The sequence below is a fragment of the Synchiropus splendidus genome, chromosome 1, assembly GCF_027744825.2.
Source record: "Synchiropus splendidus isolate RoL2022-P1 chromosome 1, RoL_Sspl_1.0, whole genome shotgun sequence".
NCBI lineage: Eukaryota > Metazoa > Chordata > Actinopteri > Syngnathiformes > Callionymidae > Synchiropus > Synchiropus splendidus.
In genome coordinates, this window is record NC_071334.1 from 19,919,819 (window position 1) to 19,941,534 (window position 21,716).

Below are 21,716 nucleotides of genomic sequence, written 5' to 3' on the forward strand. Positions count from 1 at the left end.
AGCTCGTACTAGTTGTAATATCCTTCTTGTGATGACATTATTATTAGAGCAAAGGACAGGAGACCTTGCAGGGGAACACTACAACTTCAGTGATGCGGGAAAGAATATGGGTTTGGATTTGGGGTCTAGGAAGAGTCCAGAGAACATACATTACCTGTTAGGGACTGTGCAGAATTAACAGGAGATTCTCCTGCCAGCTCGGCTTCTTTTAAGTCAAGATGTAAATCGGCTTTCTTGTTTTCTGGGAGGTGACCTTTGTGTAGTCCTCTGCTGCTGTACTGCTCTGTGTGCTGCAGATCTAGGTGACTAGGTCGCTCCTGTGGAGGAAGATTGGTGGTTTCAAGCACTCCACTGTTCAGCTCCTCAACATGGTTGTTCTCCACCTCTGTGAGGAAGACTGACGAGTCCTCGATTTGCTCCTCCTGCTGCTTCTCATCTGTGCCTTCACTCTGAAGAGGGGACGGAATTTGTGGAACAACTGAATGAGTAACATCTGACCCGAGTGCTGTAGGGTTAGAGTCGAAGACATCACAAGGAGTGGGGGTTTCCCGTTCAGGCGGAGTCTGGGTGCCTCCTTCTTCGGATCCCAACTCCTCACATTCATCCACAGAGAGCAGCACTGAGCGTCGGAAGGTTTGTGCAGACTGAAACTCCTTAGCCTCGTTCTCCTGGTCTGCTGTGTCATCATCAAATGCTAAGTTGATAATACCCTGGAACTGTGGTGAAGGCTCGGTTGGATGAGCAGGGCCTCGACCTGGGACCACCTCAACTTCTGACCTCTCTTCTTCAGTCTCCTCTTCTTCTTCATCATCGGACGAGATATGTTGCTCATGGACACTGTTAACAGCCACTGGCTGCTGAAGTTCCACGTGGCCTTCTTGAAGATGAGTGTCATCTCTTTGATACCAAGAGCGAGGCCTTCTTCTCACTCCTTCTTCGTCACTGGTGGTCTCCACATCCCGACCACGCATACGCACTTCCACTTTCAATCCAGCGGCGCCTTCATACATCTTGAGCTCTTCAGGAGTGCTTGTGTCACTGCTACTTCGCCCCAGGAAGTCATGACAACGCATGGTGCCGCACTTGGAAACGCCTCTGTCAGTGGAGAAGTCGTCGTCCTGTGACCCACCGGCATCGTAGTCCTCAGAGCGAGGCTTGATGTCGTCAGAGGAGGTAGTATGTGTGCTCGCCGTCTCGGATTCAGGGCTGATCTGATGTTGTGTGCCTGTCCACGAGTCTTCCAGAGGTGTTCCACTGCTTTCTACACTACATGGAGTGTCGATGGGCCGATCTGAGTCTTTAAGGGAGTTTGGAGAACTGATGATGGGAATTTGGGGAGCAGTCACATGAGCAGGGAGGACGGCACTGGGAGTCTCTTTCTCTGTGTTTTCTTCTGACTGTTTAGCCTTGTGATCATAGGATTTATCACTGACGTCATCAACCACTGGAGTGAAATCTTCATCTCCTAAATCCTGAGTCGTGCTTCTTTCAGTCTCTTCAGGTCTCTTCTTAACACTTGTTTCTTCGAGGTTGTCCTGTCTTGGATCTGTTGGGGCAGAAGGAGCTCGCTCTACAACCTTCAGAGAATGTTTAGCTTCAGCACATTCAATCTTAGAGTCTTCACTTTTAACGCTGGGAGCATCTTTTCCTTTCAGTCCTGCATTCTTCAATGCCGCAGACATTGAACCTTTGGGAGCTCCTCCAACTTTTTGCGGAGCCTTCTCTGTGGATAATTCACGGCTATTTTTTGGCCTTGGCCCGGACTTGGTAGCCACTGCTGGAGATGGTTTTGAAGGAGCTGGAGAGGATTTGGGAGGTTTGGTGGACACCCCACTGGCAGACAGTGGCTTTGTTTTCTTCTTAGAACTTTCCATGATGGTTTTATCTGTTGTAGAGGACTTTGAACTATCCTTGCTTGGTGAAGCTGGCTTCTTCAAAGAGGATCCAGGCCTTGAGGCTGAAAAAACAATAGTTGGGGAAAAATGAAGTATTTTTGGTGGACACTACTGAATTAAACATTTGTGTGTATTTACTGTATTTCTCCTAAACAGCTCACTACTACATTTTCTTTATTACTATGTTAGATTACATGAAGCCTTGGATTAACGCATCTGACTAATGACATCTATGTTTCATGTGACTGTTGAATGTTAGTGTTTAATGAGTGAATTTTACTTCTGAACGCATGGCGGCGGTCGCAGCAAAAAAAAACAGGAGATATGTTTGATTTGAAAGAAGCAAATTCACCTTGGCTGTCTGCAGTTCCTCTAGCCTTTGTGTCCACCCGAGCTGATGATGCTGCACCCGACTTGACTTTAGCCACATCTCTTGAACTCAACTTAGAGGTGGAACTGCGAAGGAACACAAATATCAAATTAATTTGCTGCAGAAGTTGTCTTTTTAATAAAATCCTTTGCTGATTATAACACAAACACAAGACGAGCCTCAAGGAGGAAGAAACACTGCCACGAAAGGGCGTGGTAGGACTGCTCGACATTGCTTCAGCAACAACCAGTTGGACTTCCTATCCCCTTGAATGTTTTAAATATTAATACACAAGCTGATACAAGTATTTATCAAACTTGTATCACCTTGTATCACAGTAAATGTGTGATGTCGTAAACTGAATGACTTGCATACTTTTTTTTTACATCTGTAAAAAATGAGTAAAAAAAATCACACACAAAAGCAGGTTAGTGAATTTTGAAAAAAATCCTATACTGGCACATGTACATATGTTTTATGAGCCTTTAGAAAAGTCAAATGGAGTAGTTCATTCCCATTTAGTGTCTTCGCAGTCATCACTGTAAAAGAGGGAAGTGAAATGAGAAAATGATTACAATATAATTAAAATATTTAATAAATATTAGGATTGGAACTCAATTAAAAATACCTGTAATCTGATTTCAGAATTAGTTCACAAATATTAATTGCGTTTTAGTATTTGACATTAGACTGACCAGATTTAATCTTTTGGGCTTTTGGGAAGTTGCAAAATTGCAACATTATACAAGCCTTTTGTCTATTATGGTGCCAGATGTACTGTATATTCTGGAGCTGATTCATGGTCAACTGAGAAAAACCGAGAAAAAACATGTCCATAAATTATCACCCTTCCAATCAGACATCCATATTCTGGCTGCTAGCACAATCCACATAGAGGGAGTGCAGCACCAGCAAACAGATCTTGTGGTCATTATTAAAGACATCATGGCACTGACATGCTTTCTCACTAAATTAAAACAAGAACAGAAATACAGCGAAAACCCAACCCATCAAAACATGTACTGTATGACAATGCGAATACAAAACCAACAAATACCTGCTGCTCTTTGTTGAATCTGTGTTCTGCAGAGGTTTTGTCAGTGGAGATTTGCTCGCCACTTTAGCCTGCTTTGGCTTAGCTCCTGAAAATAAAAACAGCATGGAAGTTAACAGACGATTGGCTTTCCCGCAGATTAAAAGCCAACACTTTGTTGAGACTTATAGACTTAGATTTGGATTTCAGCAGTCTGTTTTGACAAAGTTTGAGGCTTTAACAGAACAGGCTGCTGCTTCCCTGGTCTCTCCCTCATGTCAAACCTTAACATACAGCTGATGCCCAATTCAACAGTGGATCGTACTCTCAGTCAGGATTACACTAAACCATCTGTTTCCAAAAGCCCTCAGTGATCAGTCACCCTTTCATGTTTTGTGACAGATGTATGAGGATTTGACCTCTGCTGTTCTGTTCATGCACAGTGATGCCAACAGGCTGCCAAAACAACCCTTGCGTGCTTTGTTTTCCAAATAAATCAGCTTTTAGCACAAGCATGTCCATTTCTCAAAGAGTGTCTTGGCTTCAGAAGCGATAGGGGCGTTAATTTGACTCAATGCACTCACTGACAGAAACTTTGGCTACAGTCATGTCCTTCATTGTAATTGTTTCCAGTCAACGTGATTAAATAAGAAGAAGTCAATAAAGAGTGTAAACCTAGAAGGGTGAGGCCGTCGTTCCGAGAGCTGCTGGCACCGTTCTCAGGCGAGGCACTCTCTGATGTGGATGAAACACTGGGCACAGTTCGGCTGGTGCCAGCACTGCTGTCAGCCCTCGCAATCGAGCCCTTTTGGGTTTTCTGACTTGCAGATGTGCAGCTCGGAGGAGAGGTCTTAGGTCTCGCACCAGAACTTGACTTCTTTTCCACTTCTTTAGCTCCATGTGAACTTCGTAATCCATTGGCACTGGATGCTTCCCGTCTGGAGCTTGTTCCATTTACAACTGGTGGTCCACTTGTCTTTGCCTTCGCAGGAACACTTCGCTCTCCAAGCTTTTTTACGCTTTTTGGCTTCGAGGTTTGATTGTCCCCGGGTTTGGTAGCTGCTCCCAAACTATCAGACTTCATGGCCGATGCAGAGCTGAGGGATTTGAGGCCGGTTCGTTCGGAGAATCTTTGCGTACGGAGCACTGGTGGGCTCTCAGGTGCAGATAGAGTGCATTTTGGAGTCTTGAATTAAAAAAAATGAAAGTACAGACAAATTAGATTAGAGATGCTCAGTCAATCTACTGTCATGTCTCTTATCCCGGACTCACAACAAAAGTGACAGCTCCCTGTGGTGCAGCACCACGAGCAGTGACTCACACTTGAAGCAGTTTGCAGGAGGCTGTGCGCGTCATCAGTTCACTGAAACACCAAAGGTTTGCAGTGCAGCGATATTGATGACGCATTTAAAGAGACCAAAACAAGTGAACCGACAATGTAGTGTTCATGTTCACTCTCCGCTCCACTGAATTGACTTTACGGCGATCAACGATGAATAATACACAAAATACATGACACAAGTTTTGCTTAGGTCATAAAATTAAATAATTTTAAATCATGTAGATCAAGAATCTGATGATGATCCAAGTCTGAGGACTGTGACTCCCACTGGCATTGAATGACTGTGGGGGGGATTATGTTGCAAAGTTTAACATGTTTAATGAAAAGTCTACGAACAGTGCTTCCCTTTAAAATGTGACTGAAAGTTCCTTTTCGTTTTTGACTGATTTCCTGCATGAACTGTCATTTCCACCACAACTTCACCAAAACTGCGGTGGCTCACCGCATCCTACTTCAGCCGCCGCAGTTTGGCGGCTGCATGGTTCAGTGCAGTTGTTGTGAATCATGCATTCATTCTATTGTAAAGTGATGCATAAAGAATGCAGGACTATTGTGAGTCACACAGCTCAAACTTTACTTTTGCTGTGAGTCAAGGGTTACACCTGCTATAAATAGACAAATTCCTACAATGAGGAGAAAATGAGGGAAAAAATATCTCATCATCATTGACTCTATGTCAGTATTCTGTGAGTAAGTGGCACACACTTATAAGTGAATTAATGTATCATTCTGTCCTTTCTAATCCCAGTACAGCTAAAGAGAACTGATGGAAACGTTGAACTTAGTAAAGTAGCACCATTACGCATGGTACCTTCTGAAAACTAAAAATGTCTGACAGAAAACATCACTTAAAAGTTACAAATCTTGGGCAATTAACACTTGAGTTTTACAGTTTTTCTAAATGAAAAACTAATGGTGCATTTAGTTTGGCTGCAAGTTTAATTTAGGTACTGCAGTACCACACTGAGACAGTGGATAAAGGCGCGTCTTTCATGATGGTTTGCAGATGTGCGTGATAATGACTAATACTTTGAATGAGTCATTCTTGTACAGGAGGCAATTGTACAGGGAAATAGTTGTTCATTGCCATCAGACATGTCTTTTTAACAGACAAATATCCAAATTGAAGCAGCGACGTTTAATTATTCTGATATGCTTTCCACATTATTGCTGAGAACTATTTTTCCAAAATGAATTCTGCCCATTTAGAAGGGTTTAATAATATTTTACTGTGAAACTGTTCATATAAGACATTTCTTAAAAGCATGTTTACAAGGGACATGTCATTAACTTGAGTGTTATTTTAGGGTTTAGATGCTCACCAAATGCCTAAGAAGAAGAAGAAATAATTATTGCTTCCCTGCTAAGCCCCTTAGATTCACTACTGTCACTAGTGATTCACCTCATCTTCAGCTTATCCCAAACTCTTCAAGAGTCCCTGCTGATCAGTTTTACTGCTGCTGCTGGGATCGGGTATTAAAAACCTAGTGGTGCCCAAACACTGTAATCACTGTCAGGGATTGTAAACAAAGTTGCTTCAAAAGATCACATATTAGAACAAACCATACAGATAACAGATAGAGAAAAAACAGTGAAAATTACCTGTGAGCTGGAAAATACAGGCTTTTTACCAAGTCTTCGATTATCTCCGGTATCAATAGCATCTGTCAAAATGGAATTATAATTTAACTTTTTGAACAATTAAATTACAGTAAAACTGCAAGGCAACTTTATATCTATTAGTACTGCTTTGTCCTAGACCTTTTCATGTTTATCGAAGTCTTCCCAGCTGGACAACAAGAAAACACACAGTAGATCAATGGATTGATTGGTCATCTATAGCTGGTCCTCACAAAGCTCTGCAGCCTCATTTTCAGTCCTCTATCAAACCAGATGATAAGATAAACTGTTCTCAGTAATCTAAACTAGGTGTTTTGACGTTGTCAGTATTTACACAGATGATACCAGACAAGCAACAGTTACACTGGGATAATGTTCTACTTAATTATCCATGCGGCACAATAAAACAGGTCAACAGTCATCAGAGGAGTCGTTTTAATCTTAGTGGATGTGTCTTCCCCCCACAAGCATTACAAACAAGCTTGTTGTATCTGGGGCGCCGATTGCCTTTGCACACTGCTCCACAACCTACAGCTTCTGTTAATTCATTAGACAAAGTGTTTTATAGAGCAACAAATGTGTTGAGAGCCTGAAATGCATGAAAGATCAATGTGTAGTTTATGCAGTCAGCCATATTTATTCCAGCAGCGACAGTCCATCATCACTAATGATGCAGTGGCAGTGTTTCAGCCTGGTGAGGGAAAAAACATCTGCACATACACACTGCAGAGTCAACATCCTGTGGCTGACTGAAAATAGAAATCTCACTGCTGCTACAGCACCATAAAAAATTGATTCCCTCACCTGCTAGTATTCGTTCTCTGTGTTTGGATGGCAAGTTCTCCCATCCTTCTGTGTGGCGGACTGCATAAAAGGTCTGAAGCAGGAAGGTCCAGAGTCGCCCGCGTAGTGCACACAGCTCCTGCCTAAAAGGCTTGTGGACACAGACAGGGAGAGGAGAAGAATGGAACACAGAGCGCCAGAGCACGAGCGAATCAGCAGCTGCTTGAAGAACCCTTCACCATGGTAACAAATGCCTATCCCTCCTCCACCCAGAGCCTCCGTCCCTCCCTCCTCTCTCTCAGTCAGTGTTGCAGAAGCCACTTGGGCTCTCTTTAGCAATTCAGTGATGTCACTGGCAGGACTCTTGTTTTCATGCCTGATTATAAAAACAGGGAGGAGCGATTCCTGCCTCGCCGCTGCAATAGCCACACACATAGCCTTTCTGCAGCCGTGCTCAGCTAGATTAGCGTGGGGTGCTGGCACATGTTACCGCTGCACTCACACTAATCCACCATGCCATACTGTACAGTATTTACAGGACTGATGCGCTTTCACATGTGCAGCCAGGTCACTTTCCCCGGGAAGTCCGCTTAGAGGCTTAATGTGCTTTGCAGGACAATGCACTTCATCTGCATTCTCTCAAGCACTTTTATCATTGGCCGCACCGTTTCACGTAGGATTAAGCTCCCTCATGAGATAAACAGGTGGAAGGTTTTCATGAGAAATTATAATAGAACTCAAATATTTATCATTTAAATGTAACCTCACCAGAGCACAAAAATAATTATTACTACTATTTCCCTTAAATGCTCCAAAATCACAACTCAAATTAGGTTTATACTAACTGCCTGAGTAAACATTCACTCCACACCTCTGGATAAAAGCAGAGCATGCTTACTCATCCAGTCACGAAGCCCCAGAGGAAAGAAAGATAAAAACACATGCACACCATAATTGATTTATAAAGGCAGAGAGAAGCTTTTTACCATTCAGCTGCTTGTCTCATTTGATGCTCTTTTAAGGTTCTTATTATTCCTGCACAGTACGTACTTAAAAATGGAGATTTTCTGGTAAGTGGAAAAAAAAAAGTCTCTGATCAGCTGTTCTAGCTATGTCCAAATCTCAGTTAAGGTTTTAGGCCACTGAGTGAGTGAATGAGAAATAAAAGCACACTCAAACAAAACTCTAAACCTCATATGTCAAGATAAAATGTTCGATTTCTTGATTAATAACACCATATAAATGAATTGTTCAAAAAGGCTGGAGATTTTATATTCTAAATATTCAAGAACTATTTACACAACGTTATTTGACATGGATTATTGTATTTGTAGAATGAATACGAATGTATACTTTTTAAATAGGCCGATAAAAAGTAAAACAAGTCATCTACCCTCCATATTTTGACTTGTTGTAAAAAAGGTATATATCAGATGTAATGTTAATTAAAAATATTTTTTCACAACAAAAACATATTCTCCTTTTGGAATCCTAAATATACTATACAGCCAAAATTAGCGTTAAACAAAATACTTAAAATAATACCTCCATATTCCAGGTTGATATCTCAATTCCAATGTAATATGGTATACAAAGGTTTAGTGAAAACTGAAACGTTTTCAAAGAAAAAAAAAAAAAAACATTATACAAGGTGATGTAGAAAGTTGTTTGCCACTGGCTGGCTCCAGCTGACGATCAACAGCAAGCATGAAATGAGGCTTGTAGACTATACATAGAAGGGTAAATACCAAAGAAACGTTTGCGACTGCCTTAGCGTTAAATGTAGGATGAGCGGGGGAAATTGATAAAGAAGATTTTGTAATATGCACATCTTTAAAGTTTACCTTTTGCTTAGACACGATAACCATATATTGTTGATTTTGCTGTATTAATAACTTGAATATTCATATCACGATTAATACATGATAACGACATATCATTCGGTCCAAATGGAAATGCATATTGTTAGACATTAGCATTGATACGGCAGATGTGAGACTTCTGTTTGTAAGAGGCATTTTTAGAATCACTGAGGTTTCATGTTGTACTACACCACTCAAACATGAACAAAGGGAAACATAATAATACCACTTCAAAAACATGACCGCGATAATGCTACAATAAATAAATCGCCTTTGTTTATCAGGAGCAATAGTCAAGAAAGAAGAGCAGAAAATTTTCATTCTTATCTAAAACTGAACATTCAAGATTAATTGTGGTCGAAGTTGAAAATCTAGCTGTCAGTCAAAACAAATATGCGCCAACTCAGCATCCATACAGATATTTGGTAGTAACTGATAAGAAATAAATAATTAATTCTGAAATTAATAAATCTCAATCGGATATAGTGACTCATAAAACAAATGACATGAATATCCTGCGTTATATTTTTAAAGATCCAAAACGTGTCCATTTCACCTCTTCTTGTTTCTGCTCCAGGTGGAACTCCACTTCCCCGTTGTCCCCACAAAGGATGTATACAGCAGCAAAAAGGTCACAGCAGTTGTCAACAGACACACGTTCTTTGACAGCTGAACACAGCTTCTTCAACAAGGTGGGCTCTCTGGTGAATTCTTCTCGCTGTGATGAACAACCAAAGAGTGAGACAACAGCTTGGTAACTGAGACCGCTGGAGAGCGGTAACAGCAGCAACTCACCCTACGAAGCTCCTGGAAGGCCTGAGTGTAGATGACACGGGGGAGGTTGTTGACGACAAGCTGCAAACTCTCCTCCTGCAGTTCCAGCGCCAGCCCTTTGACCTGTTGAGCCCACTTGACCTCGGGCAAACTGCCAATTAATTGCTCGCTGCCACAGAGCGTGGTAACTGCATTCTGCACAGTCTGAATGTAACAAGGTATTAGCTACACAACTACTATCCATGGCGAAGGGGTTGGGGAGATGGACTCAAACACACTTATCAGGCACTTATTTCTGGCCAAGAGAAGGGAATCCCTGGAAAGTGTAATGGCACCATGCCCACTCTGAATCGGAACTGTAGCCAAGAGCAGCCAACAGTTCATTTGTTTCACTTAACTCGCAGATGCACACCACTTCCTTCATAATGATGAAAGATTCATAGTTAACAAATCTCCCTATAGCCAGCCACATCCGAAGCATTATCCCTAATTAGCTTGTTTGTGATAGGTACGAATTTAATAAGGCCATCTTTCATTAGATCATACTCATATTTCCTTCCTGTGGACGCACCCAGCTTAATAAGGAAAGACATTAGAGGGAAAATGACCATAACAGAGCGAAAGAGTGAGGCTCACCATAGTCTCTGTGACTGCAGCTAGACACTCTCTGTGGAGCTCCGGGGACAAGAGAGAGAAGTTCCTCTCACACCAAGTTTTTACAAAATGCTCAGCAACCCACCTGCAAAAAATGTGGATGCATGGTTATTTAATCATGGTACCTTACTTGAAAATAGAAGTGACCAGGCCAGGTCACATATAGCCACCTGCACAGCAGTATGTATAAACACTTGAAATCAGCATCTCTAAACATTGGCCTCTGATCTTACACCTCCTCACCTAGATTCACACACCTTTTCCCTTCACTGCAGGGTGATGCAGATTTTTAACTAGGAGAGAAAAAGCACATTCTAATTGATTTTTACAGCTATGTGGATATGGTAAACATCAAGAAATATTAACTGTTCAATGCTTAATTTCCGGCAAACTATTTAACCCACCAACAGCCTGTGATATTTCTCCAAATGAAATGGATGTTTGCTGTCACACTATGTGGACAATTTGGAGAACCTAAACCCGTAAGAGTCTTACCCAGACCTCAAAAACATACAACCGCATTGACAACAAATTATATTCCGCAATATGAAGCTTTATAATTTCCAGCAAATCTCAGCCCACAAATCAAATTCGTGTCGCATTGAATTCATACCTGACTTTAGTTGCCTGGCAACAAATGTTTGATCACAGAAAGTCATTTGTTCACGTCAGAGGTATGTGTGCAGAGGATTTAGGTGTGAGGCAGTTACAGTATTATACACAGGGAGAGTCTAGCTATAACAACCTTAAACAATGTCATCAGGGTTGTAATAACAAAAAACAAGCCTATTTCTGCATGTAAGCTTTAGTCAAAAAACAATTGTTAAGCACTTGCTCAGTATCAATTAACCAAATTAATAAAAGCACAAGTTGCAGTATTTTGTTCCCATGCTTATTAGGCAATCTGCACTGTGGCAAACCTCGCTTTTACCAGTCTCTGATCTGATTTTATCAACCTGATGTGACTGAGAATAATGAGTGGGATGATGTCGCGTCGGCTGCTTGTTCAGTCGGTAAAAATTCCAAATAAAATACAATACTTTGCAGTGTATTTACACAGGAATGATTTCTTTTCTGGGTAATTGAGCTCATTTTCTGTCATGCAGCGTACTACTTTAAGAAATCATGACCACACCAGCCTCTCCACATACGTGAGCAATAATGTTACAAATAAATTTAAACCAAATCATTAAGGACTAAACAAACACAATATATCAATTAAAAGTGTTTGGTAAAAAGACTCACCTCCGACAAAGCATTTTAAGGTTTTTAAGGCCTAATGCATGAGTGAGGGACAAGCATTCCAGGATAGTTTTCTGGACTCCGTCAACTGTCTGTTGACAAAGTAAGAAAATACATGTGAAGTAAGTAATTTCAAGTAAATGACTGACAAAAAAATTGAATAAGGAACGTATTCATGGGGTGAACAATTACAAGCCTACCACGAATGCTGATTACAGCACAAACCAGCATACAATGACACTAAAGACTGGACAAGAGGAATGATGCATTCTAAAAACTAAAATAATACTTTAGACTAAATTATGAAAAAACATTTACTTTGACTAGTAGACATAAAAAGGCATGGAAAAGTATCCTTCACTTGATTATCTATAACTCACCTTCGGGAAGAAGCGGCAGTACTCTCTGTTGAGAACCATCTCCACAACATCTTTCAGGCCCTCCAAACCTAGCATATCTGCAGCTAGCCATACTTGACTGTTGGACAACCAAATGTTCATGTGAGCTACTTTTGGAAATATTTCTGAATAAAAAACATGTACCTGACATTTGCCCCTCTAGGTAGGTCTACAATGGCCCCATACATGAATTCCAGCAGAATCTCCATCTCCTCTGGACCTAAACTGGGAAGATCAACAGAGAGAAATACTTTTTTTTCAAAGAAAAAAAGAAATTGGCTTTAAACCATCAGCATCTGGAGACATCATCTTCACTGCAACATGATAAATGATGAAATATTACTTCAGTCATGGTTACTGATGCCTGTGTGTGGCGTACATGCATGATTTTTTATGATTTAAAGTCAATAGAGCCCTTCATTCCCATGTTGACAGCAACGTTTGGTGGACTCATGGGAAATAAAAGCTTTCATAGTTCTAACCAAAAAAACATACAAAACAAAATTAAATAGAGTGAATTTAACATGAATTTGTCAAAATTTATTGGCATAAAACACATATAAAGTATTCAATGTATATTCATTGTAATGAGGATTATTTGGGTCGTCACGAAAGGCAAATGTTTACTCAAAAAAGCAATACAACAGTCAAATTGTCCCATGAATTCTTATTCCATAACTGGCATTTTCAATTCTTGACTGCAGGAATTCTTCTTCAGAATGCGCATGCAAGGAGAAAAACTACATATAGGACTCAGTTTGCGTGACTAGAGCCGGAGGCCGACTTCACAGGTCACCACTACTCGTCAAAGATTTCCATTCTGACAGCAGTCTTCCCCCAGTAACCATCTCATCCCTAATGCTGAGGCAAGTGACACTTCTTTCCCAGGAGCACGGAAAATGGTCTTGGTGAGGCGTGTGCCGCAGTGAGAAGAGGCAGTGTAGTTCGTGGAGCTTCCTGCAGCATCAATAGGGGAGACTGGCAATTTGCAGTTGGCCGAAATTTGAACCAGAAAATAGATTTTCCAGGACCGATGCAGTTGAAATTGATGTACGAGAAAGAACCTCTGATGTCACACAGCATGAATTGTTTATGAAATATACCACTCTAAAAACGTTGCGAATTGACGGATGGAAGAACAGATGATGGTGCATCACACTAACCCTTGCAGAGTGATTCCCAGTCTGGAGCTCTCCATCCAACTGCCGCACAGCATGGCGCAGAAGTACTGAGACCGTGCGCAGAGAATTGCCCTAGAAATCCAAATAAAGTAGCAAATGAAATTCGCAGACATTTGATATTTCCACTATTGGCCAGAATTCTGTCTGGCACTTGGCTGGTTTTCTTAGTTTAATTGAGAGCTTAAAACCGAACACTTTATAAATAGCCCTTAATTGATGTATTCTTAATTTAGGTATTGTTGTCATACCAGCCTGTAGTGTGAGAACAGCACCACACTTTTATCGCAGCTCAAAATGCTGGAGTTAAGGACACGCTGGTGTCTAGATGGAAAAGGCCTCTAATTTAGACCAGCTGCTACACATGGGGCAACCTAGCCACATTTTTAAAAGCTTCAATAAAGGACTGTTATTCAGCGTGTGGAGAAAAAGGAGAGAGGCATCGGGAACATGTGGTCAACATGGGCACATTTTAAACTTGTAGTCCTGAATACTGGTCTTTTTTGAGGTCTCAATCTTGCCACGGTCTCGGCTATGTATGACCTTGTCTTTGTCTCACCCAGTCTCACGCAAACATTGCGGCCGAGAAGCCTTGCAACATCCAGGCTGTTGGTTGGCTATGCATGACGTTCCATCATGCACCGTCACTATACTCAGCATTGCAAGTGCAGCCAGTGACACACATTAAACAGCACGCCTCTGGACAGCAGTCCACCCTTACCTAATATAGAATCCAGCTCTTTAATCTCAAAGATTGAGATGAACAGTTTCCCAAGTCAATAATGATTAAAAAAATAGCATAAATGACAGGGGTTTTCAGTAGGCATGAACATTCTAATTTTACCCTCTGATATCTCGTACTGTTTCTGTATGTGGGTTTGCTGGATTTTTTTTATCCCACCTAAGAAATGCAATATGAATAAAATGTATTATGAAGATTCTATTTAAGGGTGTTTTCACTCTGTCTTCAGTGAGTGGCTCTAGAGAACCCAACCTGTCTCCAGTCTCCATGGTAACCAACAGCACAACTGCCACTGCACCACTAAAATGAACATGAGCACAGTTGTGAGTCAACTTCCGGGGGCTGAACACCAGGTGTCAAGATAAATTTGATGTCAACAGGAACACGCGGAAGGAAGACCCTTATTATTTAGTCGAGTTCAAACTACAGGGATCTTACCTGTGGCAGGAAAAGACCTGATCAGCTACATGGACAGTGATGTCACACAGCTCTCCTTTCTTGTACAAAGCCAGCAGGTCAGCTCCAAGTCCAGATGCAGGTTCAGGTACTCCTGTGTCACACGATAGTTCATATAGGATAGTGAGATGACTATAGTTCTTTGACAACATAAGAATATATAACAATAATGAACTGCAAAAAAGGCTGAAAGTATTGCTGAATATTCAGTACAAAATAACAATTTACATTGAGAATCCATTTTCATATGAAATGTGTACGTGGCATACATCGTAGTAAATAACACTGTAATTCGTGAAGGACATTTTCAGTGCAGGACTCAAAAACAGTAACAAATAACTGAGATGCAAATGCGATTAACTCTTAATTGGATTGTGATTCTGCTCACATGAACAAAGCTCAGGGCTGATGGAAAGGTCATGCAAATGCATTGAGTCACTTAAGAAGGACTGTTTTTGTTTGCCTACCTTTTGAAGATGGTACACACGAATTATCCAAAATGGCAGAGGTTAAACCTGGCTCAGAGCTGTCCTCATTAGAAGCTGAAGTTGAACACATCCTCTGGTCCGCTGTGTACACTTGCCTACGGGGAAGCTCAACTTTAACACACTTGATTTCAAATTACAGCTTCACATTCACTGCCCCACTTTGACCTATACAAAGCATTTCTTATTTAAGTTGTAATTTAGTAATTGAAAAAAATATATAGATTTTTTTTACATTTCACCCTTCACAGACATGACAGTTTTGTAAATTAATATTTGTAAATCCATGATGCCAATCTTTTGTTATAACAAATGCCAAAAGTGCTACTGAACATGACGAAAACCTGGTGAATGCAGAGGTCCAAGTAAACCAATTCCAATGCTTGAGTTCTGGCTTTGCGACAGGGTCATACATTTGATGAAAGTAATCAATAGAATATGGCCCGGTGTAGTAACATGGGTGGTCAGGAACAATACTCAGGTCATACATATTCCCCAAACAGTTCTCACAATCAGTCTGAATCTTCAACAGAAGCAAGATGGACGGTGTTGAATCCATGTTTCACCTCTTTATTGTTCGGCTGATTAACCTAACACTGAGCGAGATGTATGAAATCAGAATCTGAATTGTGGCTCAGTTCGAAAACGTGGCAACATTTAATTGAACTGCACAAAGACAGAAATGGATCTTAGCCTGAGGAAATGTACAAACATGTATGACATTTTAAAGAAATGAATTTAAATATTTAATTGAAACATGATTCAAGATGACATTGCATCCACAGTCCATCCATGCATCATACTGTCCTTGACTGTGGTCTCATTTTAGCACTTCAAACAGTGATCATTCTCTTGCTGGCGCTGCCTCCAGCTAGCAAAACTGCAGGGTGCCTCATAATCTACCTGCACTTGTCAAACTCAGAGTCATTATTCAACAATATGAAAAACCAGAAGGGACGGAATTATAATGATATGACTATTCCACTGCCAAGTGGGTCACAAATGAGACCATTCATCAGACCATTATACAACAACAGAAGTCATGTGTTTATTGTGAATATATCATCATCTTCATCTGTCACATGTATGTATGTAGAGAGAACTGCATTTATGAAAGTTTCGACTCTGGGTGTTTTCAAAAGTTTCAGATTCAGGTGGCCAACACTGTGCCTGACTCCAAAACGGCGACGGATCCGGTCGTTTCTATCGCCGTCTCCGCATAAACACCTGAGAAAGGCTGGTCATCTAGCTGGGTAAAATGAATAATAATTTCTTATCATTCCAAATGTCACATTCGGACAGGTGGGTGTTGCTAAGAGTGATCTACGCTAACAGAACTCTCTGTGCTCCGTCAAGTGGTAGAGCTTTAAGTAGCGTGTTTAATTTGAAGGCGCTTATCTACACAGCATTGTCCTGTGCATATATATATCAGTGAAGACATGACTAGGTGGACTAGAATGTCCAGGTTAACAAAGGTGTCTTTGTTAAGGTGGACATTCTTCTTCTGCATAGTTTTCTGCTAGTTTTGAGGATTTTATAGACAAATCATTCATTCACTCAGATTGCGTCATGCTTTTGACTGCTTGTTTGATCTGATGGTGAGTGTGTAGCTGGATAGAGCCAGGCACAATGGCAGCACTGAGGAAGAGCTGAGTGGAGTTTTCAATTTACACTGAGAACGGAGGGATTGTTCTACCCTCGGTTTTGAGGGGATGGCCAGACACGTGATACTGCATATGATACTACTGATGCAGTTTAAGAACCAATAACTTTGTCAGACGATGAGACCACTCCAGTAAGTTGGAGAGCATTTCGTCCATGTCTAATTTTGGCTACAGTTTGCTAACCAGATGAGGAAGTAGCTCCTCGCCACTCTGTTAGTGGTCAAAATTGTGGTCGAAACAATGTATTCTTTAAAAACAAAAAAAAAACCCTGTGTCAGCTCCAACTCCGCGTCCTGTGTAAATTGGAGGGAGAGTTGGCGGCGGCGTGTCAACAAAGATATAGTATATAGAATGTGACAGACGATTCCCATGATCTCACTTTGGCAGATCAAATCATTCACAACCAAACATCGTCATGATGACTCACCCCTTCCTTTAGATGTACATGACCCTCATCGATATAAAATATCTCTACACTGCTGACATTTTACAGAAGGAGTAAGGTCACATAAATGTTCGATAACACTATTAAAGCATGCCTTGTTTGATTCTGCACCTGCACCTTTCACAAATCCATAGGTTTGAGTAGTGCATACTAGCAGACATCTGCTGATGACGGGTCAAGAAGAAGGTCAAGGCAGTGGTTTATTGTGAGTTACATGAGAGACTGGATAGGAAGAAGGGGAGAGGGCTGTAATCAGCATAGACAGGTAGCGAGAGAGTGAGTGGGAGAGAGAGCAAAAAAGGTTAGGTTGATCAAGGAGGGAGATGGAAGCGTTTGAGAGAAAGACAGAAGGAGTGCTTCAGAGTAGTAATTAATCAGACAGAGGAGGACAGATAAAGGTGAGTTAGGGGAAATTATCAAGGTGGTAGTGAGGGATGTTGTTAAGAGGATGAAGAGTGGGAAGGCTGTTGGGCCAGACAACATCCCAGTGGAAGTGTGGAAGCGTTTAAGAGAGAGCGCAGTGAACTTGAAGACCAGACTGCAATGCAATCTGGAAGGAGACATCAGAGTGTCTAATAAGCAGAGGAAATCTTTTCTTGTGCCAATCTTCAAAAAGAAGTTTCCAGAGCAGTGACAACTACAATTTGCCGAGTCACACCATGAAGGTGTGGGAAAGACGAGGTGAGAAAGGAGTGTCCATGTACTATATTGTTTGCTGACAATATATTGATCTGCAGTGAGAATTAAGAGGAGTTGTAAGAGAAGCTGGAGAGGTAACATTTAACAAAATCCAAGAGCTTAATCAAAAAGGACAGAATTCAGAAGAAGAAGGCATAGATAAAAGAACAGGTCACAACTGAAAACCTGATCATATCGAAGGATGAACTCACTAAAATTACATCAATATCATGACATCATGATATTTTTTTACTCAATTAAATGATGAGGACAGCATACAGCAACAATCATTGGTTTTTCATCAGCAGAAAAAGTATTACTTAGTGGCAGCAAAGTGTTTAAAACATATTGCAGAAAGCTGGAGCAGTTGGCGCCCCCTGTCAGAAAATACAGGAAGTTGACTTGATAAATGAGCTCACCTGATAAATGCTCTGAGTTCAGAGACATCACTGACATGAACATTGACGTCGCCGACATTGATATTGCCAGGGTCCTTCTTGGTCTCTCCCTCCAGGACATGAGGAGCTCTGGCCAACAGGACGGCTCTGTGTGCACGGACTGACTCAGAACCAATGCACAGGCACACGTCAGCCTCCTGCTCCTCTTGCAGCAATCTGAAGTGACAACAAACAAATTAGGAGCAATACTCCATCAGAGGAAATGTGAAAGATTACCCCCCAAAATGAATGATGAGACTTAAGATTGATCAGATGACCTATTTTCCCCCCATTTCAGAATTGACCTGAGGCGGTCTGATTCATCCGCAGCATTATTAGCTGAAAGCTCAGCGACTGATGCGGGTGACCTAAAAATGAGTTCACTTAAAACCAAGTGGCCAGGAAGAATTCCAGTGTCCATTCGGTAAATTGGAACTGATGAGGCACACGTTCAGTGGGAGGTTCACGGTCAAGTGCAAACTATAATTGCGTGTGTTCCACAACAATGCTCCAGAAACTCACTAAGAAAAGAGAAACAATAAACGACTCCAAAAGCTGGAGTGTGAAAACACAATCGAACCTGATGCAAAAATACAGGACCATATCTGTAGATTAAGCCGAATCCTCTTAAGAATAGAACACCAGCTATAAAAAGGGGGAAAAAAAACAATTCTCTGTGCAGTGTTATTATAAAACATTATAAATAAAATCCGGTCAGGATAAGAAAGGCTGGGCATCGAACAGTTAAATCATCTTTCTAATTAATGACTGTGTTAGTAAGGTGAACTTCCAGAATCTGCTTGAAGTGTAAATAACAACTGTGACGTCTGACAGCAGGTGATGTAGCACAAGGACTTAATATTTTAGTGGTCATAAACAATGGTTAAAAAAGATCTGAAACAAAGAGACACAGCTCATGTCTTCAGCACTGAGGAACTGAATGCAGACACAAAACAAATCTCAAGAGTTCTTATTTCGACTGAAATACTGCAATATTGGAATTTTATTTATTCCACAAACAGAAAACATAAGCCAAAAACCACATCACGTCCACAGCATCTTGCCAGATATGCTTTAAAAATGTTTTCACAGGAGGATAAAAAGAATCAAAGGGTATTTGTTGTCCTTTCCCACTGTTTCATTGAGTTTATTTCTGCCTGCTTTGTAGAAACATTACAACAGCTTTTGCTTTATTCCCAAAATAGAACACACCTGGTAGGATCGCACTCATTTGGTTTTGAAAACCAAATACATGACCTGATTAATGATTGTAGTTTTTGCAGTGTTTTAGAAAAGGTGTTCTGACAGGGGATATTTATGATAATACTGTGCCTATATATTTGAGCTTCTATACCCATATTTTTTTTACCCACAATCAGTGATGATTCCACAAATACTGTAAATGCATATATATATTAACTTCACTATGGGACGGTACTTGCATCAATCTTAGTTTAAACGTATTCAACCACTGACATACCTGTGACATCTGTTTGTCCTTTGACAATTTGGATTTTCCTTTTTTAGTTGACTTGAAATCTACTGGTTCATCCAAATATAGAATCTCAGCATGGCGAGACACAAAATTGAGGCCAACATCTATTTATAAACCAGTCTAATCTGGCTTTAAAATGGAAGCTGTCTGTCATAAAAAATAATAAATGTTGGACTGAACCGCAGCTTCATAAATATGTGCATGAAATGCCTGTTCCAAGGGAGAGTACAGCTGTCAGCAGTTTCATCAGACCAAGCTTTCTGCTTGTCAATCATTTTTGATTACATACTCAGGGTCATGACCTCAATATTAGATAACAGGTAAAACCAAGTAAATTCAAATTACAAGTAGAGGGAGTCTACAGTCCACAGCAAAAAAGTCATGTTCATTCTGCCTATAGATATGTCGAGATGAAGAGATAAAATCCCTGCACTTTCGTCATCCATTAACTGACCGTGAAGAGACACCTTGAATTCTTTGAAAAATACCAGGTAATGGATGAATGAAGGGAGGACATCTGAAAGAACAAAATAACAAGACCTGGAGACCTTCGCCAAGCCTTCACATTAATATTGTGATTTAATTTATTTAATATTATCATCTCTCTTAACGTTACAATTCAACAATTCACCCTTTTTCGAATTTGAAAGATCGCGGATAGCAATGCAGTCAATCAGACAGGAGGTTTCAGTAGCATTGCGGAACTCACCTACAAAACAAATATAACAACAAAAGAATGGGAGCTGGTGCTGCATCTCTTTTTGCACCATTGAGATTGATCCTCAAATGATTTGTGGAGCCAGATGATAATTCAGAATACCACACCATGATTCAATCACCCGTTATTTATCTCAAAGTCAGCAGTTCCCGAAAATTTTCATTGAATCCATTCATTAATTAACTTGGCTATGAGTAAAAAAATAACCTCTTTGGAAAACTGAAACACTGTCAAATAAAATACATTTCATTCATTTCGATAATTTATACTGAGAACTAATCATAAATAAGTGAAGTCATAAACAAGTCGACCCCTTTTTTGGATCAATAAAATGAACATTTAATCTGTGATTTGCATATCACCACAATCTCGACATGCAATGTTTCTTAACTTAAGGGTCATACTAGTAAGTGTCACATAAAAGTTTTGACAATTCCATGTCTTAATGGACAAGTCATTAATGCTAGGGTCTGCGTAATGATTGTAGCTTTGGGCCTGTCTCTTGAGAAAACACCAGTTAAATACCTCACCTGTTTAAGTCTGCAGCCAAGGCTGATGACAAACATCTTCTCAGTTGTTCTTTGTATTTTCGCTCTTTGACTTGGAAATCTCTCGTTCCATCTGTAGTGATCATTGTTCACTGTGTGTGCTGAAGAACAAAAGGCAGAGCTCTACCTGTGAATATATCTTTGGCATTTCTGAAATGACAGCTCATACAATATTATCTATGGCTTCACATAATTCAGTGACTAAATGCATCACGTGTCAAATATGCAGGTCAACAGAAATACACTACACACATAACTATATTGTAGAAGTAGAGTAAGTACAGTAGAAAAAAATGTATATTAAATACAACATAAGCAGACAACTAACATGGTTGCACGTACCAATCTACAAACACACAAATGCTTAAACGTGGAAACGCATTCAACTGTATAAGCGACACCAATGTTCTTGTCGATGCTAGCAGAATGACGTTAGCTTAAACGAGCTAGGCGCTAAATTGCTCATATTCGCCAGACGACAGCAAGAAAAATAAGACTTAGAGCCATTACGACATAATGCATGGCATATGTGATTAGCAAATTCAGTAACTGCTGCAGAAATTGAATAATTTACAAGCTGACCCACTGACCAACGTTGTTGACATCTCGGCTGGTGTGTATGTGTGTACCAATGAGGCAGCCGGGAGACGGTGCACATGCGTAGTAAGAAATCGCCACGCCTACGCGTGAGGCATTCAGGGTTGCAGGATTGAAGGAATATACAAATTCTGTGCGGGTAATTGTTACTATTAAATACACTCAGATGCGTTTTGTCATGATCGCAACATTATTTGTGCTCAATAAATTTATAATTACATGTATCGCTTTTTTAAATCAAGCAAATTAAATCCGTTTAGCATATTGGCACGTCTCACTTGTATTTTTAACGAGTCTCCT

The 21,716-nt window shown here is 40.6% G+C and overlaps 1 protein-coding gene across 2 annotated transcripts in view; it reads right to left on the minus strand.

The window, feature by feature from the left end:
- btbd8 (BTB domain containing 8) overlaps positions 1-21,468 on the minus strand; it is a 23,670-nt gene extending 2,202 nt beyond the window's left edge. The window contains exons 1-18 of one of the 2 annotated variants that reach the window (XM_053879659.1): positions 21,410-21,468; positions 20,802-20,920; positions 18,041-18,235; positions 14,817-14,932; positions 14,332-14,443; positions 13,137-13,226; positions 12,118-12,198; positions 11,956-12,052; positions 11,579-11,667; positions 10,316-10,418; positions 9,701-9,883; positions 9,462-9,623; positions 7,065-7,194; positions 6,243-6,304; positions 3,974-4,484; positions 3,323-3,407; positions 2,248-2,351; positions 155-1,957 (exon numbers count right to left, since the gene is read on the minus strand). In XM_053879659.1, the coding sequence (XP_053735634.1) occupies positions 155-1,957; positions 2,248-2,351; positions 3,323-3,407; positions 3,974-4,484; positions 6,243-6,304; positions 7,065-7,194; positions 9,462-9,623; positions 9,701-9,883; positions 10,316-10,418; positions 11,579-11,667; positions 11,956-12,052; positions 12,118-12,198; positions 13,137-13,226; positions 14,332-14,443; positions 14,817-14,932; positions 18,041-18,235; positions 20,802-20,905 (4,027 nt within the window). In that variant the 5' untranslated portion in view covers positions 20,906-20,920; positions 21,410-21,468. Of the gene's footprint in view, positions 1-154; positions 1,958-2,247; positions 2,352-3,322; positions 3,408-3,973; positions 4,485-6,242; positions 6,305-7,064; positions 7,195-9,461; positions 9,624-9,700; positions 9,884-10,315; positions 10,419-11,578; positions 11,668-11,955; positions 12,053-12,117; positions 12,199-13,136; positions 13,227-14,331; positions 14,444-14,816; positions 14,933-18,040; positions 18,236-20,801; positions 20,921-21,409 lie in introns of those variants that run through there. The other variant, XM_053879735.1, reaches the window with a different exon arrangement.
- Positions 21,469-21,716: the final 248 nt, after the last annotated feature.